The 17,005-nt window shown below is 51.9% G+C and overlaps 1 protein-coding gene across 1 annotated transcript in view; it reads right to left on the minus strand.

Annotated features, from left to right (window-relative positions):
- SIN3B (SIN3 transcription regulator family member B) overlaps window positions 1-17,005 on the minus strand; it is a 190,492-nt gene that overhangs the window by 53,594 nt on the left and 119,893 nt on the right. Inside the window, 1 exon segment of the mRNA XM_075315003.1 lies at window positions 4,085-4,258. Within this exon segment, the coding sequence (XP_075171118.1) occupies window positions 4,085-4,258 (174 nt within the window).

Here is a 17,005-nt window from a genome sequence, read left to right on the forward strand (position 1 = left end):
AAGGCCTGTGCTGCGTCCACGGGATTCCCCCTGGCAAACTCCTTAGGCCGGTTTCACACATCCGGCTTTTTGCCATTTTGCCGGATCCGGCGCTCTCCCGTACAGTTAATACAGTACAATGACAGAGCAACAAGCGCCGGTCACATGCTGTCATGTGACCGGCGCATGTGACCCGTAAGTTATAGCGCTGTCATTGTACTGTATTATCTGTACGGGAGAGCGCCGGATCCGGCAAAACGGCAAAAAGCCGGATGTGTGAAACCGACCTTAACCTTGTCAGCTGCACTGGAATATTTGGCAGGACACATTGTGCATACAGAGACCAAGTAATGCAGGTGTAGAAGCACAGTAAACGATCCCCTCTCCCTTTGATTTGAAGTGTTGCAGAGCTGTGCAACAACAAGGGTTTGTTGCGAAAGATGCTCTGACTTTAGTGCCCTACAAAAAGGAAAGCTAGCCCACCACTTTCCCAGCAAGGGGGAGGGAGCTCCCCCTCCAGAACCCCCTGCAGGTTATTTTTGCTTGTGAGGGATTAAAGTAGGGTCTCCTCCCTCTGAAGGGTCCAAAAAAGCTATGAGGCCAGGTAAAAGGGCGTAGGGGGGAGCGTAATGAGTGAAAAAGACTGGCGGAACAGGCCACAAGTGCATGGGTTGAGAACGCAGGGCCTGTATTTCTGGGCACTCCTCACTGGACTTACCTTCTCATCTGCGCTAAATTTGGCACCGTCGGGCCCTTTGATGTAATCCCACAGCAGCGGGGAGATAGAAAGAAGAATCCTCTGGCATTGGTTACTGGGAGTGTGTTGGCAGGCCCGGCTGAGGCAGAACAGCCAGTTTACAGCAGGCTTTATCTCATGATGATAGGAGCTCGGTCCCAGTGTGGCCGCTTGCCATGCTACATCGCTACGCCCCACCATTGGGACACTGTCTTGGGGATGGGAATACCCAATTAAGCTTTAATAGGAGACTAAGGCCAGGGTCAAACTAGTCTATAGCTTCAAATGTGAGAACATTAGCAATATGCTCATGACTTTCGGCTAAAACTCTGCTGTGATCGTGATCAGAGTGTCATTCACTGTGGAAGACAGGTGCGGAGAAGGACGGAGGGAGATTAGTCTCTCCATTGCGTTTGTGTATACTGGACTGCACTTTCGCATGCACCAATAGACTTGTTTGGGTACGCGAGATCAGAGACCTGCTACCAATTGCAGCATGCTGCGATTTGTCCTCGGTCCGACCTGCTCTGCCTCGTTGAATAATATTGGTCAGAGTAATCCACAGGATTCCATCTTACTGAATATTATATAACAAATAAATGTAATACTGAAGCATACATTTCCAATGTTTACATGCTGCATACCAGAAAACCCTCCTATACAATGGCATCAACAGTGAGCCAACCAAATCTAGAGTTACCTATTCTGTATATGGTTAGCAAAAGTGAAAGGTTTTATTTCTTGGTCACCTTTTAAGACTTTTTTTTTATAGAGGTTGTGAGGTAAATCCGGAGATATGACGATAAATCATGATATTCAAGTTATGTCAGGAAGCCCTCTCCTGGTGTCACCCCCCCTTTCCTTCACACAACTCCTTCAATCAGAAAATTTACCACAGGGATAAACGGTTTGTTTAGCAGATAGGTGTCAAAGGAACTGGTCTGTGTTCCACTTACACCTTTAACAGCCATCTCCTCTGATATAGAGATTAGTGTTCCCTCAGGCCTCTAAAACAAAGAGAGAGAGGAAGAGCCCCTGGGAGCTGTGTCCGCTCATCAAAGAAAGTGGACAGTGACCTGGCAAAACCAAAAGGAAACTAATCACCCCAGGAGAGCATACTGCTGGCTCCGTAATATCATACCCAGTTATGATATTACCGTGCGTCTCAGCCATACACCCCCTACATCGTTAAAATCGGGACTTCGAGCCGAATCTGGGCATATCCTCGGAGTGTATATGGCACCCTGGGGCGGCGAGATATAGAGAACTGCTAGTAGGAGTGCGGTAAATGAGTCGTGCGTGGACTCAAAATGCAGAGGGGACCCGGGCGGATCTGATGGCACCAGAACCATCCCGATCGGACCTCCCAGTCCGGAGTTGCAGGTAATAGCCCCTTTTGGGATATTACTCTGACTCTATGCAGGGGGAGTGGCAGTGCTTCCCTGTGAGGTCACTAAGGTAGGAGGGGACCTGGATTTGCCCAGGTTGATAACCCTACTTCGGCCATTTTCCAGGGTTCTTTCGCTGGGGGTCACGTGTAGGAAACATCTGTGGGAAGGATCCTAGAAACCTGGTCTACAGCGCCCCCCTGTGGCCAGACGCACAAGGTAACTGCTGGAACTGTGTATGCCTGTTTGTAACCCATGCTTTATCTGTAACTGTACTCTGACATATGTATATTCTGTAGATCCCCTATTGTATATATTGTAGTTTCTAGTGTGCTTTAGGCTGATTAAATTATATAATTAATCTTGGGCTGTTCTGTTATCTCGATCTTGAATCCCACGTCTGTGTGTTCGGCTAATAGTTACCGTGAAGCGGTTGGTGGCAGCGAGTTTGTGCCAAGGATTATTGTGGGGAGGCCAGTGAGATTCGGGGAGATTTTATATATTCCGCCCGCGGAGGTCGGGGGAATATATACCCTACTCTCACCGGGGACCCTTCAATAATCGGCATAAGTAGTATAGCGGCCTCCTTGCTTATTGTCGGGCAATTCCATAATTGGCCTGACTATAAGAGGGGCGCTAGAGAGCGCATCACGTGCTCTGTCTGTCGGTCGGGAGGTATAAAGGAGGGGTGACCCCCACTTGTTACCCCCCGATTGTGACGTACTGGTAGCCAGCGCGGGGGATTTCTGACTGACCCCTCCCCGGTGGTTCGTGACAGAGGTGATGGGTGTTCTCTAAAGGGGAACACCCATTTTAGACATTTCTGTCATAGCAATATTGAGCAGATTCGTTTAAGTCTTTACACCAAAAATCTAGTGTAAAACACCTTAATAAACTGCACTATTTTTTTTTCCCACAACCCCAATTATTTTTGCCATTTTCAAGCCAGTCCCAACCAGTTACACCAGTTTGATTGTAACTTGAGCGGGATGGGGCATGTTTACACCCCTGTCAAATCCATTACCAGGTTAGTGGCGTAACTTACTCCAGAAATGTACTGAAGTCCCTGAGTGGAGTACATTTCCACTGGAATTCATTAAGTAGCGTGCACCTCTTAAAACTACACTCCAGGGTTACAAAAAAAAAAAAAAAAAAAAAAAAAAAAAAAAAAAAAAAAAAAAAAATCCACCTGGAGTGCTGCTTTAATGAAGTACATGCATTTAAGTCTAGCGGCCAAGTTTATTAAGAATACTGTTGCAGAACACCAGTATTAATGAATTGGGGTCTATTCTGTTTATGCCATAAGTGAATCTCACAGCTGTCAAACATTTAAGATAAAAAGTCTTGTTTCTCTTTAAAGGGAAGCGGTCATGTGGAGAAATGCTATTAGCCTGCAGATAGAGAGTTAACCTGCAGAGTAATAGCTTTCTGAACCTGCCCAGCACGTGCACATTAAACCCTATTGCTGGGAGGAAATAAACTTTAATCGACCTGGCAGTGTTCAGGTTTCAGTCATGAGGGAGATGCTGTCACAGGTTCAGTCACTTTGTGAATGGAGAACGTCGGCTGTAACCGCACACCCCACACTGACAGCTCGCTCTGTATTAGAACCTGCTGTCAGTGCAGCGGGCATAATTACCGCCTCCGTTCTCCATACACAGAGCAGTGACTGAATCTCACAGGCACCGCGCCTCCCCCATGATTGAAACAGGAATGCTGTTGGGAGATTAAAGTTAATTTCCTCCCAGCAGCGGGGTTCATTGAGCAGGAGCCGGCTGTGTTTAGAATGCTATTGACCTGCAGATTAACCCAATATTTGCAGGATAATACCAGTTTTCCACATGACAGGTTCCCTTTAAGACACTTCACAGAAAAGCACATGAGGTAGTCAAGATACATAGTGTTCCCGATAACTGTGCAAGATAGTTTTCTCAAATTATGGGTTTTGAAAAATTGCAGCCTGAAAGACAAATGTAATTACCTTGAAGCAGTTCTCATCTGCCATACAGTGCTCTGCTTTCCACTGGTAACTGGTCTCCTTGGATGTTCGGACACACTGAGTAATCAGGCTGCCTCCAGCCGCTCCCCTCTTTTTCTCACTCAGGTACAGCTCCACCACTTTTAAGCAGATCTCGTCACTCACCAAATGATGGAGCTAAGACAGAAAACAGGTCAAAATACTGCTCTACAATAAAAATACTACTAAAACATCGGTCTTGTTAACAAAGTATCATTCCCAAAATGCAAATTAACCTGCCTAAATATTTATATAGGTTATTTAGCTGCTATAAAAATATACCAGCAGTATACATTATAATGCTTTAGTGATAGAAAAATCAACATTTCATATGCAAATGAGGGCCCAGTTACAGCCTCAAATTTGCATATTGAGCACTTTCCCTGATCATCAGCATTCACCTGCCCAGAGCAGGCCTGTCTGAACTTAATCTGCATCCCTGCATTGTTACTGTGAGGATGGATGCCATGTGCACAGTCAGGAATGTGAAGGAAGTTCAGGCAGCACTCAATCTGGGCAAGTGATCGCTGTGAATCAAGACTATGGAAGGTGCTTGATAAGAAAATTGAAGAGTGTAAGGCCATGTGCCCACGGGACAACGCACCCGCGGACTTTGCCGCAGATTTGTCGGCAGGTTTACCGCAGCTGCTCCCTGGAATCCGCAGCTATCCATTGCTGCGGTATGTCTGCAGAGTAGTTGCGGTAAACCTGTGGAAACAGTCCTGATTTTGTGTAGAATTCCTGCAGAAATCCCATCCTGTATCTCCATAGTGGAGAGGTGGGACATCCGCAGATATTTCCACATGAATAATTGACATGCAGTTACGTCAGGCTGCGGGAAATCCGCAGCATATTCTGCAGCCGCACCATTGATACAGCACTCCCCAAATCCCATAGGATAACATGGGAAGTGTATGTACTTGTGCAAACCTGCGGATTTATCTAGAAAATACAGATAAATCTGCGGGTTTTCCACGGCAAAATCCGCAGGTACATTGCCTAATGGTGCACTGAATCCATCAGAGTCCTCATTTGCATGTGGAGGCAAATTTCTCAGCCACTAAAATGTATGCTGCTGGTATGATTTTTTTTTTATAAAGCTACATTTTGGGTTTCACAGACTAAGGAGAATATTTCAAGACTGGAAAACGTACAATAAGTAAAAAGCAAACAAACTGAGCATTTATTTTAACCCATTAGTGACCTGCAATACATCTTTTTACTGACGTGAGTTATAAGAGAATAGCATCCCCCAAATGGGTGAAAATGGGTGTTGTCACTGACCATGGCCAAGTAACCCCTTAGATGCTGCTCTAAATAGTGACTACCTCATCTAGATGGTTAATGGTGTAGGGGGCCTCCTTCGTTAACCCAATCCGCATTCTCAGATGATGATTGTGTGGTCCTGACTGATGATTGTGTGGTTACCATAGCAATTCAAGTCTAAATTATGGCCTTTGAGTCTTGTGGTTTTAGTGGTCTGTTCCGAAATTAGCAACATTTAGGAGTTAAAAATATTTTTTTCATTCCTGTCATGCCATTTTGCATTAAATTTCTTAAATGCACAGGAAGGGTTAAACTACCTGCCAGCAGTTGTGAATATGCTGAGGGGTGCGGTTATTAAAATGGTGTCCGTTTGGGGGTTTTCTAAGCTATAGGTCCCTTGAAGTAACTTCAAAACCAAAGAGGTCCCTAGAAAAATAAGTTCTGTAAATTTTCTTGAAAATGAAGGGAATTTTGTTTACTTACCGTAAATTCCTTTTCTTCTAGCTCCTATTGGGAGACCCAGACAATTGGGTGTATAGCTTCTGCCTCCGGAGGCCACACAAAGTATTACACTTTAAAAAGTGTAACCCCTCCCCTCTGCCTATACACCCTCCCGTGGATCACGGGCTCCTCAGTTTTGGTGCAAAAGCAGGAAGGAGAAAACTTATAAATTGGTCTAGGGTAAATTCAATCCGAAGGATGTTCGGAGAACTGAACCATGAACCAAAAGAACAATTCAACATGAACAACATGTGTACACAAAAGAACAAACAGCCCGAAGGGAACAGGGGCGGGTGCTGGGTCTCCCAATAGGAGCTAGAAGAAAAGGAATTTACGGTAAGTAAACAAAATTCCCTTCTTCTTTGTCGCTCCATTGGGAGACCCAGACAATTGGGACGTCCAAAAGCAGTCCCTGGGTGGGTAAAAGAATACCTCAATAAAAAGAGCCGAAACGGCCCTCTTACAGGTGGGCAACCGCCGCCTGAAGGACTCGCCTACCTAGACTGGCGTCTGCCGAAGCATAGGTATGCACTTGATAGTGCTTCGTGAAAGTGTGCAGACTAGACCACGTCGCTGCCTGACACACCTGCTGAGCCGTAGCCCTGTGCCGCAATGCCCAGGACGCACCCACGGCTCTGGTAGAATGGGCTTTCAGCCCTGAAGGAAGCGGAAGCCCAGAAGAACAGTAGGCTTCAAGAATCGGTTCCCTGATCCACCGAGCCAAGGTTGAATTGGAAGCCTGCGAACCCTTACGCTGGCCAGCGACAAGGACAAATAGCGCATCTGAACGACGCAGGGGCGCCGTGCGAGACACGTAGAGCCGGAGTGCTCTCACCAGATCCAAAGAGTGCAAATCCTTTTCACATTGGTGAATTGGATTAGGGCAAAATGAAGGTAAGGAGATATCCTGATTGAGATGAAAAGTAGATACCACCTTAGGGAGAAATTCCGGAACCGGACGCAGAACCACCTTATCCTGGTGAAACACCAGGAAGGGGGCTTTGCATGACAGCGCTGCAAGCTCAGACACTCTCCGGAGTGATGTAATTGCCACTAGAAAGGCCACCTTTTGCGAAAGACGTGATAAAGAGACATCCCGCAGCGGCTCGAAAGGTGGTTTCTGAAGAGCCGTTAGCACCCTGTTAAGATCCCAGGGTTCCAGCGGACGCTTGTAAGGTGGGACTATGTGGCAAACTCCCTGCAGGAACGTGCGGACCTGCGGAAGCCTGGCTAGACGCTTTTGAAAAAAATACGGAGAGCGCCGATACTTGGCCCTTGAGAGAGCCGAGTGACAAACTCTTGTCCATTCCGGATTGGAGGAATGAAAGAAAAGTGGGTAAGGCAAACGGCCATGGAGAGAAACCGTTATCAGAGCACCACGATAAGAAGATTTGCCAAGACCTGTAATAGATCTTGGCGGACGTTGGCTTCCTGGCTTGTCTCATGGTGGCAATGACATCCTGAGATAACCCTGAAGACGCTACGAGCCAGGAGTCAATGGCCACACAGTCAGGTTGAGGGCCACATAATTCAGATGGAAAAATGGCCCTTGTGACAGCAAGTCTGGGCGGTCTGGAAGCGCCCACGGTTGACCCACCGTGAGATGCCACAGATCCGGGTACCACGACCGCCTCGGCCAGTCTGGAGCGACGAGAATGGCGCGACAGCAGTCGGACCTGATCTTGCGTAACACTCTGGGCAGCATCGCCAGAGGAGGAAACACATAAGGCAGTCGGAACTGCGACCAGTCCTGAACTAACGCGTCCGCCGCCAGGGCTCTGTGATCCTGAGACCGTGCCATGAATGCCGGGACTTTGTTGTTGTGCCGTGACGCCATGAGATCGACGTCCGGCGTTCCCCAGCGGCGACAGATCTCTCGAAACACTTCTGGGTGCAGAGACCATTCCCCCGCATCCATGCCCTGACGACTGAGAAAATCTGCTTCCCAGTTTTCTACGCCCGGGATGTGAACTGCGGAGATGGTGGAGGCTGTGGCTTCCACCCACTGCAGAATCCACCGGACTTCCTGGAAGGCTTGACGACTGCGAGTGCTGCCTTGGTGGTTGATGTATGCAACGGCAGTGACGTTGTCCGACTGGATACGGATCTGCCTGCCCTCCAGCCACCGCTGAAAAGCCAATAGGGCTAGATACACTGCCCTTATTTCCAGAACATTGATCTGAAGGGAAGACTATCGGAGTCCAGGTTCCCTGAGCCCTGTGGTGGAGAAAAACCGCTCCCCACCCTGACAGGCTCGCGTCCGTGGTGACCACAGCCCAGGTTAGGGGTAGGAAGGATTTTCCCTGCGATAGAGAGTTGGGAAGGAGCCACCACTGAAGTGACGTCTTGGTTGCAAGGGAAAGAGAGACGTTCCTGTCGAGGGAAGCCGACCTCCTGTCCCATTGGAGCTGCCGTAGATGGAATTGCGCGAACGGCACTGCCTCCATCGCTGCCACCATCTTCCCCAGGAAGTGCATGAGGCGCCTTAAGGGATGTGACTGACTCCGAAGAAGTGATTGCACCCCTGCCTGCAGAGAAAGCTGTTTGTCTCACGGTAGCTTGACTACCGCTGACTGTGTATGAAACTCCATCCCGAGGTAAGTCAGTGATTGGGTCGATGTCAACTTGGATTTTGGGAAGTTGATGATCCACCCGAACTGCTGGAGAGTCACCAGAGCGACTGTAAGGCTGTGTTGACACGCCACCCGAGAAGGGGCCCTGACTAGGAGATCGTCTAGGTAGGGAATCACCGAGTGGCCCTGAGAGTGTAGGACCGCCACGACGGATGCCATGACTTTGGTGAAAACCCGTGGGGCTGTCGCCAGGCCGAAAGGCAATGCAACGAACTGAAGGTGTTCGTCCCTGATGGTGAAACGCAAGAAGCGTTGATGTTCGGGTGCGATCGGCACGTGGAGATAAGCATCTTTGATGTCGATCGATGCTAGGAAGTCTCCTTGTGACATCGAGGCGATGACCAAGTGGAGAGATTCCATCCGAAACCTTCTGGTTCTCACGTGTCTGTTGAGCAGTTTGAGGTCCAGAACGGGACGGAATGATCCGTCCTTTTTTGGCACCACGAACAAGTTGGAGTAAAAAGCCGCGACCATGTTCCTGAAGGGGAACGGGGATCATAACTCCTGTCTTCAGAGCGTCCACCGCCTGAAAAAGTGCGTCGGCCTGAGCGGGGGGCGGAGAGGTTCTGAAGAAACGAGCCGCAGGACGGGAGCTGAGCTCTATCCTGTAACCGTGAGACAGAATGTCTCTCACCCATCGGTCTTGAACATGTGGCCACCAGGCGTCGCCAAAGCGGGAGAGCCTGCCACCGACCGAGGATGCAGTTAGGGGATGCCGAGAGTCATGAGGAGGCCGCCTTGGAGGCAGTGCCTCCTGCGGCCTTTTGGGGGCGTGACTTGGACCGCCACGCATAGGAGTTCCTCTGGCCTTTCTCCTGCCTGCTGGACGAAGAGGATTGGGGCTTGGCGGAGGGACGAAAGGACCGAAAGCTCGATTGTATTTTCTGTTGTTGAGGTCTCTTAGGTCTGGACTGGGGTAAGGAGGAGTCCTTTCCCTTGGATTCCTTAATATTCTCATCCAATCGTTCGCCAAACAAGCGTTCGCCAGAAAACGGCAAACCGGTTAAGAACCTCTTGGAGGCAGAGTCTGCCTTCCACTCGCGCAGCCACATGGCCCTGCGGACTGCCACAGAGTTAGCGGAAGCAACAGCTGTACGGCTAGCCGAGTCTAGGACTGCGTTCATGGCGTAGGAAGAAAAAGCTGACGCTTGAGAAGTCAAAGACGCAACTTGCGGAGCAGAATTACGTGTGACAGCATTAATCTCAGTCAGACAAGCAGAGATAGCTTGGAGTGCCCACACGGCTGCAAAGGCCGGGGCAAAAGACGCGCCCGTGGCCTCAAAGATGGACTTCACCAGGAGCTCTGCCTGTCAGTGGCATCCTTTAGCGATGAGCCATCTGCCACCGATACCACAGATCTAGCCGCCAATCTAGAAACTGGAGGATCCACCTTGGGACATTGAGCCCACCCCTTAACGACTTCAGCGGGGAAGGGGTAACGCGTGTCAGTGAGGCGCTTAGTAAAGCGCTTGTCCGGAACCGCTCTGGGCTTCTGGACAGCGTCTCTGAAGTTAGAGTGATCGAAGAACGCACTACGTGTACGTTTGGGGAACCGAAACTGGTGTTTCTCCTGCTGAGACGCCGACTCCTCCACAGTAGGAGGCGGGGGAGAGAGATCCAACACCTGGTTGATGGACGAGATATCATTCACTAATGCGTCCCCCTCAGGTGTATCAAGGTTAAGGGCGACGTCAGGGTCAGAACCCTGAGCTGCGACGTCCGCCTCGTCCTCCAGAGAGTCCTCAAGCTGGGAACCCGAGCAGCGTGAAGAAGTCGGGGAAGATTCCCAGCGAGCCCGCTTAGCCTGTCTAGGACTGTGGTCCTGGCAGGAGTCCTCCGCGTGGGACCTAGGACCCAACCTGGGAGCGCGCTGCGGCTCAGACAGAGAGGGGCCTGGAGGTGACGATCCAACAGGGGCCGGGGCCTGTGTAAGGACCGGTCTGGACTGCAAAGCTTCTAGCAGCTTGGCAGACCATTTGTCCATAGACTGAGCCATGGATTGTGAAAGTGACTCAGAGAGTTTCTCAGCAAACGAGAACTCTGTCCCTGCCGCTTTGACAGGGGGAGCAGGGGGGTCTAAATGAGCCGAGGGGTCCACTAGTGACCGAGGCTCCGGCTGAGCAAGTGAAACAGGGGTCGAGCATTGCTCACAGTGAGGGTAGGTGGAACCCGCAGGTAACATAGCCCCACAAGAGGTACAGGCCGCAAAAAACCCCTGTGCCTTAACAGCTTTGCTCCTTGTGGACGACATGCTGTTGTCTCCTAGGAGAATGATCACTGAGGGTATATGGGCAAAAACAGGGTATAAAGCCCGACCGAACAGAAATATATATATAAATACGTATCTATTCCGGCACCCTAGGGGGGACCAGCACCGGGTGACCGGTGTGGTTAGCGGTCGGTAAGCAAGCGGAGTGTGTGCCTCCAGATTCCCAAGCTTTAGGTCCCCTGGATCTGCAGAGCTGTTCCTGAGAATCCTCCCCGGCAGAATGCCCAAAAAATGGCTGCCGGAGATCTCAGGGGAGGAGTGGAGTCTTGGGCGGCGCCAGGAAAGTGCGGGAATCTGGGGTCCCCACAGTGATCAGTGAGGGGGGAGGAAACATACAGGATGCTCCAGCCCTCACATCAGACGTCAGGTCGGCAGTCCCGCCCTTACCCCTGACAGGCAGGCCGGGGGCGGGATTTTTGCGACTAGGCCGCGATGAAGCCGGGGACCAAATTTGAGACCGCGCCCGACAAGCAGGCACGGTCGGCGCGGAAGTCCGCCGGTCTTCTCAATGCAGCAGCTGCCGCAGCGTCCGGGAGGAAGGTGCGCTCCTGCATATTCCCCAATGGGGACACAGAGTACCTTAGAGTTGCAGGGCCCGGTCCCTGAGGTTGAATAGACTCTGGTCCGGCAGATTCCCACAGGGGCTGCGGAGGGAGCACGGCCCCAGCAAATGGCTGACCGTTCAGGATCCCACTTCTCCCAGAGCCGCTAAGGGATGGTGAAGGAGACGGCATGAGGCTCCGGCCTTTGTACCCGCAATGGGTACCTCAACCTTAACAACACCGCCGACATAGTGGGGTGAGAAGGGAACATGCCGGGGGCCCCGTGGGGGCCCTCTTTTCTTCCAACCGACATAACTAATATGAGAATGCATGAGTGGATGTGTGCCTCCTTCCACACAAAGCATAAAACTGAGGAGCCCGTGATCCACGGGAGGGTGTATAGGCAGAGGGGAGGGGTTACACTTTTTAAAGTGTAATATTTTGTGTGGCCTCCGGAGGCAGAAGCTATACACCCAATTGTCTGGGTCTCCCAATGGAGCGACAAAGAAGAAGGGAATTTTGTTTACTTACCGTAAATTCCTTTTCTTCTAGCTCCTATTGGGAGACCCAGACAATTGGGGTGTATAGCTTCTGCCTCCGGAGGCCACACAAAGTATTACACTTTAAAAAGTGTAACCCCTCCCCTCTGCCTATACACCCTCCCGTGCATCACGGGCTCCTCAGTTTTGGTGCAAAAGCAGGTTGGAGGAAACTTATAAATTGGTCTAAGGTAAATTCAATCCGAAGGATGTTCGGAGAACTGAAAACCATGAACCAAAAGAAACAATTCAACATGAACAACATGTGTACACAAAAGAACAACCAGCCCGAAGGGAACAGGGGCGGGTGCTGGGTCTCCCAATAGGAGCTAGAAGAAAAGGAATTTGCGGTAAGTAAACAAAATTCCCTTCTTCTTTGTCGCTCCATTGGGAGACCCAGACAATTGGGACGTCCAAAAGCAGTCCCTGGGTGGGTAAAAGAATACCTCAATAAAAAAGAGCCGAAACGGCCCCCTCTTACAGGTGGGCAACCGCCGCCTGAAGGACTCGCCTACCTAGACTGGCGTCTGCCGAAGCATAGGTATGCACTTGATAGTGTTTCGTGAAAGTGTGCAGACTAGACCAGGTAGCTGCCTGACACACCTGCTGAGCCGTAGCCCGGTGCCGCAATGCCCAGGACGCACCCACGGCTCTGGTAGAATGGGCTTTCAGCCCCAAAGGAAGCGGAAGCCCAGAAGAACGGTAGGCTTCAAGAATCGGTTCCTTGATCCACCGAGCCAAGGTTGACTTGGAAGCCTGTGAACCCTTACGCTGGCTAGCGACAAGGACAAAGAGCACATCAGAACGGCGCAGGGGCGCCGTGCGAGACACGTAGAACCGGAGTGCTCTCACCAGATCTAATGAGTGCAAATCCTTTTCACATTGGTGAACTGGATTAGGGCAAAATGAAGGTAAGGAGATATCCTGATTGAGATGAAAAGGAGATACCACCTTAGGGAGAAATTCCGGAACAGGACGCAGAACCACCTTATCCTGGTGAAAAACCAGGAAGGGGGCTTTGCATGACAGCGCTGCCAGCTCCGACACTCTACGGAGCGATGTAACTGCCACTAGAAATGCCACCTTCTGCGAAAGACGTGATAAAGAGACATCCCGCAGCGCCTCGAAAGGTGGTTTCTGAAGAGCCGTTAGCACCCTGTTAAGATCCCAGGGTTCCAGCGGACGCTTGTAAGGTGGGACTATGTGGCAAACTCCCTGCAGGAACGTGCGGACCTGCGGAAGCCTGGCTAGACGCTTTTGAAAAATTACGGATAGCGCCGATACTTGTCCCTTGAGAGAGCAGAGAGACAAACCCTTGTCCATTCCGGATTGAAGGAATGAAAGAAAAGTGGGTAAGGCAAAAGGCCAGGGAGCAAAACCATTATCAGAGCACCAGGATAAGAAGATCCTCCAAGACCTGTGATAGATCTTGGCGGACGTTGGTTTCCTGGCCTGTCTCATGGTGGCAATGACATCTTGAGATAACCCTGAGGACGCTAGGAGCCAGGACTCAATGGCCACACAGTCAGGTTGAGGGCCACAGAATTCAGATGGAAAAACGGCCCTTGAGACAGCAAGTCCGGGCGGTCTGGGAGCGCCCACGGTTGACCCACCGTGAGATGCCACAGATCCGGGTACCACGACCGCCTCGGCCAATCTGGAGCGACGAGAATGGCGCGACGACAGTCGGACCTGATTTTGCGCAGCACTCTGGGCAGCATCGCCAGAGGAGGAAATACATAAGGCAGTCGAAACTGCGACCAATCCTGAACTAATGCGTCCTCCGCCAGAGCTCTGTGATCTTGAGACCGTGCCATGAATGCCGGGACTTTGTTGTTGTGCCGTGACGCCATGAGATCGACGTCCGGCGTTCCCCAGCGGCGACAGATCTCTCGAAACACGTCTGGGTGAAGAGACCATTCCCCCGCGTCCATGCCCTGACGACTGAGAAAGTCTGCTTCACAGTTTTCTATGCCCGGGATGTGAACTGCAGAGATGGTGGAGGCTGTGGCCTCCGCCCACAGCAGAATCCGCCGGACTTCCTGGAAGGCTTGACGGCTGCGCGTGCCGCCGCCCTGGTGGTTGATGTACGCGACCGCCGTGGCGTTGTCCGACTGTATGCGGATCTGCCTGCCCTCCAGCCACAGATGGAACGCCTTTAGGGCTAGATACACTGCCCTTATCTCCAGAACATTGATCTGAAGGGAGGACTCTGTCGGAGTCCAGGTTCCCTGAGCCCTGTGGTGGAGAAAAACCGCTCCCCACCCTGACAGACTCGCGTCCGTCGTGACCACAGCCCAGGATGGGGGCAGGAAGGATTTTCCCTGCGACAGAGAAGTGGGAAGAAGCCACCACTGAAGAGAGGTTTTGGCTGCAAGGGAAAGAGAGACGTTCCTGTCGAGGGACATCGACCTCCTGTCCCATTTGCGGAGCATGTCCCATTGGAGTGGGCGCAGATGAAACTGCGCGAAGGGGACTGCCTCCATTGCTGCCACCATCTTCCCCAGGAAGTGCATGAGGCGCCTCAAGGGGTGTGACTGGCCCTGAAGAAGAGATTGCACCCCTGTCTGCAGCGAAAGCTGTTTGTCCAGCGGTAGCTTGACTATCGCTGAGAGAGTATGAAACTCCATCCCGAGGTAAGTAAGTGATTGGGTCGGTGTCAACTTGGACTTTGGGAAGTTGATGATCCACCCGAACCGCTGGAGAGTCTCCAGAGTGACTGTCGGAGGACGAGAGCTGAACTCTATCCTGTAACCGTGAGACAGAATGTCTCTCACCCATCGGTCTTGGACATGTGGCCACCAGGCGTCGCAAAAACGGGAGAGCCTGCCACCGACCGAGGATGCGGTTTGGGGAGGCCGAAAGTCATGAGGAGGCCGCCTTGGAGGCAGTGCCTCCGGCGGTTTTTTGGGGACGTGACTTAGACCGCCACGCATAAGAGTTCCTCTGGCCCTTCTCTGGCCTGTTGGACGAGGATTGGGACTTGGCTGAGGGCCGAAAGGACCGAAACCTCGATTGTATTTTCCGTTGCTGAGGTCTCTTCGGTTTGGACTGGTTGTAAGGACGAGTCCTTTCCCTTGGATTCCTTAATAATTTCATCCAATCGCTCGCCAAACAATCGGTCGCCAGAAAACGGCAAACCGGTTAAGAACTTCTTGGAAGCAGAGTCTGCCTTTTATTCGCGTAGCCACATGGCCCTGCGGACTGCCACCGAATTAGCGGATGCTACCGCTGTACGGCTAGCAGAGTCCAGGACGGCGTTCATGGCGTAGGACGAAAAAGCCGACGCCTGAGAAGTCAAAGACGCAACTTGCGGAGCAGAGGTACGTGTGACCGCATTAATCTCAGACAGACAAGCTGAGATAGCTTGGAGTGCCCACACGGCTGCAAAGGCCGGGGCAAAAGACGCGCCTGTGGCTTCATAGATGGATTTCACCAGGAGCTCTATCTGCCTGTCAGTGGCATCCTTGAGCGATGAGCCATCTGCAACTGATACTACAGATCTAGCCGCCAGTCTAGAGACTGGAGGATCCACCTTGGGACATTGAGCCCAACCCTTAACTACGTCAGAGGGGAAGGGGTAACGTGTGTCATTAAGGCGCTTAGTAAAGCGCTTGTCCGGAAATGCTCTGTGCTTCTGGACAGCATCTCTGAAGTTAGAGTGATCGAAAAACGCACTCCGTGTACGTTTGGGAAACCTAAACTGGTGTTTCTCCTGCTGCGAAGCCGACTCCTCTATAGGTGGAGTTGGGGGAGAAAGCTCTAGCACCTGGTTGATGGACGCTATAAGGTCATTTACTATGGCGTCCCCTTCAGGTGTATCAAGATTGAGAGCAACGTCAGGGTCAGAGCCCTGAGCTGCGACGTCCGCCTCATCCTCCAGAGAGTCCTCATGCTGAGACCCCGAGCAGCGTGAGGAAGTCGGGGACGATTCCCAGCGAGCCCGCTTAGCCGGTCTGGGACTGTGGTCCGTGCCGGAGTCCTCCACGTGAGACCTAGGGGCCACCCCGGGAGCACGCTGCGGCGCAGACCGAGAGGGGCCTGGAGGCGATGATCCAACAGTGCCCAGGGCCTGTGTAAGGACCGATCTGGACTGCAAGGCTTCTAGTAGCTTGGCAGACCATTTGTCCATAGACTGAGCCATGGATTGTGAAAGCGACTCAGAGTTTCTCAGCAAAAACTGCAAACTCTGTCCCTGCCACCTGGACAGGGGAAGCAGGCGGGTCTGCCTGAGCCGAGGGTCCCACTAGTGCCCGAGGCTCCGGCTGAGCAAGTGCAACAGGGGCCGAGCATTGCTCACAGTGAGGGTAGGTGGAACCTGCAGGTAACATAGCCGCACAAGAGGTACAGGTTGCAAAATAACCCTTTGCCTTAGCGCCCTTGCTACTTGTGGACGACATGCTGTTGTCTCCTAGGAGAGTGATCACTGAGGGTATATAGCCAAAAGCAAAACAACTCGGCCGAACAGAGAATATATATATATATATATATATATACACACACACACACACACTTCGGCACCCTAGGGGGACCAGCACCGGGTGACCGGTGTGGCTTCCCGACCGCCCAAAGCGGTGTGTGTCCACCAGATTCCCTGCCTTGGGTCTCCCAGAGCTGCAGAGCTCGTTCCTGAAATCCTCCACCGGCAGAGTGTGTTGTAAAAATGGCTGCCGGAGCTCTCAGGGGAGGAGGGAGCCGTGGGCGGCGACTAGTAAAGTGCGGGAATCTGGTGCCCCACAGTGATCAGTGAGGGGGGGGGGAGGAAACCTAAAGTATGCTCCAGCCCTCACTGTCGACGTTAGGTCGACCGTCCCGCCCTTACCCCTGACTGGCAGGCCCGGGGGCGGGAGTTATGGTACTAGGCCGCATGAAGCCGGGGACTAAATTTAATACCGCGGCCGACAAACAGGCGCGGTCGGCGCGGAAGTCCCGGTCGTCACAAAACCAGCAGCAGCTGCAGAGTCTGTGAAACAAGCGCTCCATGCACCGTCCCCATGGGGACACAGAGTACCTTTAGATGCAGGGCCCTGTCCCTGATGATACAAAGTCTCCTGTCCGGCAGATTCCCACAGGGGCTGCGGAGGGAGCCCGGTCCCAGTGGATGGATGACCGGTTAGGATCCCACTTCTCCCAGA

The sequence above is a fragment of the Anomaloglossus baeobatrachus genome, chromosome 1 (genome assembly GCF_048569485.1).
Source record: "Anomaloglossus baeobatrachus isolate aAnoBae1 chromosome 1, aAnoBae1.hap1, whole genome shotgun sequence".
Lineage (NCBI taxonomy): Eukaryota > Metazoa > Chordata > Amphibia > Anura > Aromobatidae > Anomaloglossus > Anomaloglossus baeobatrachus.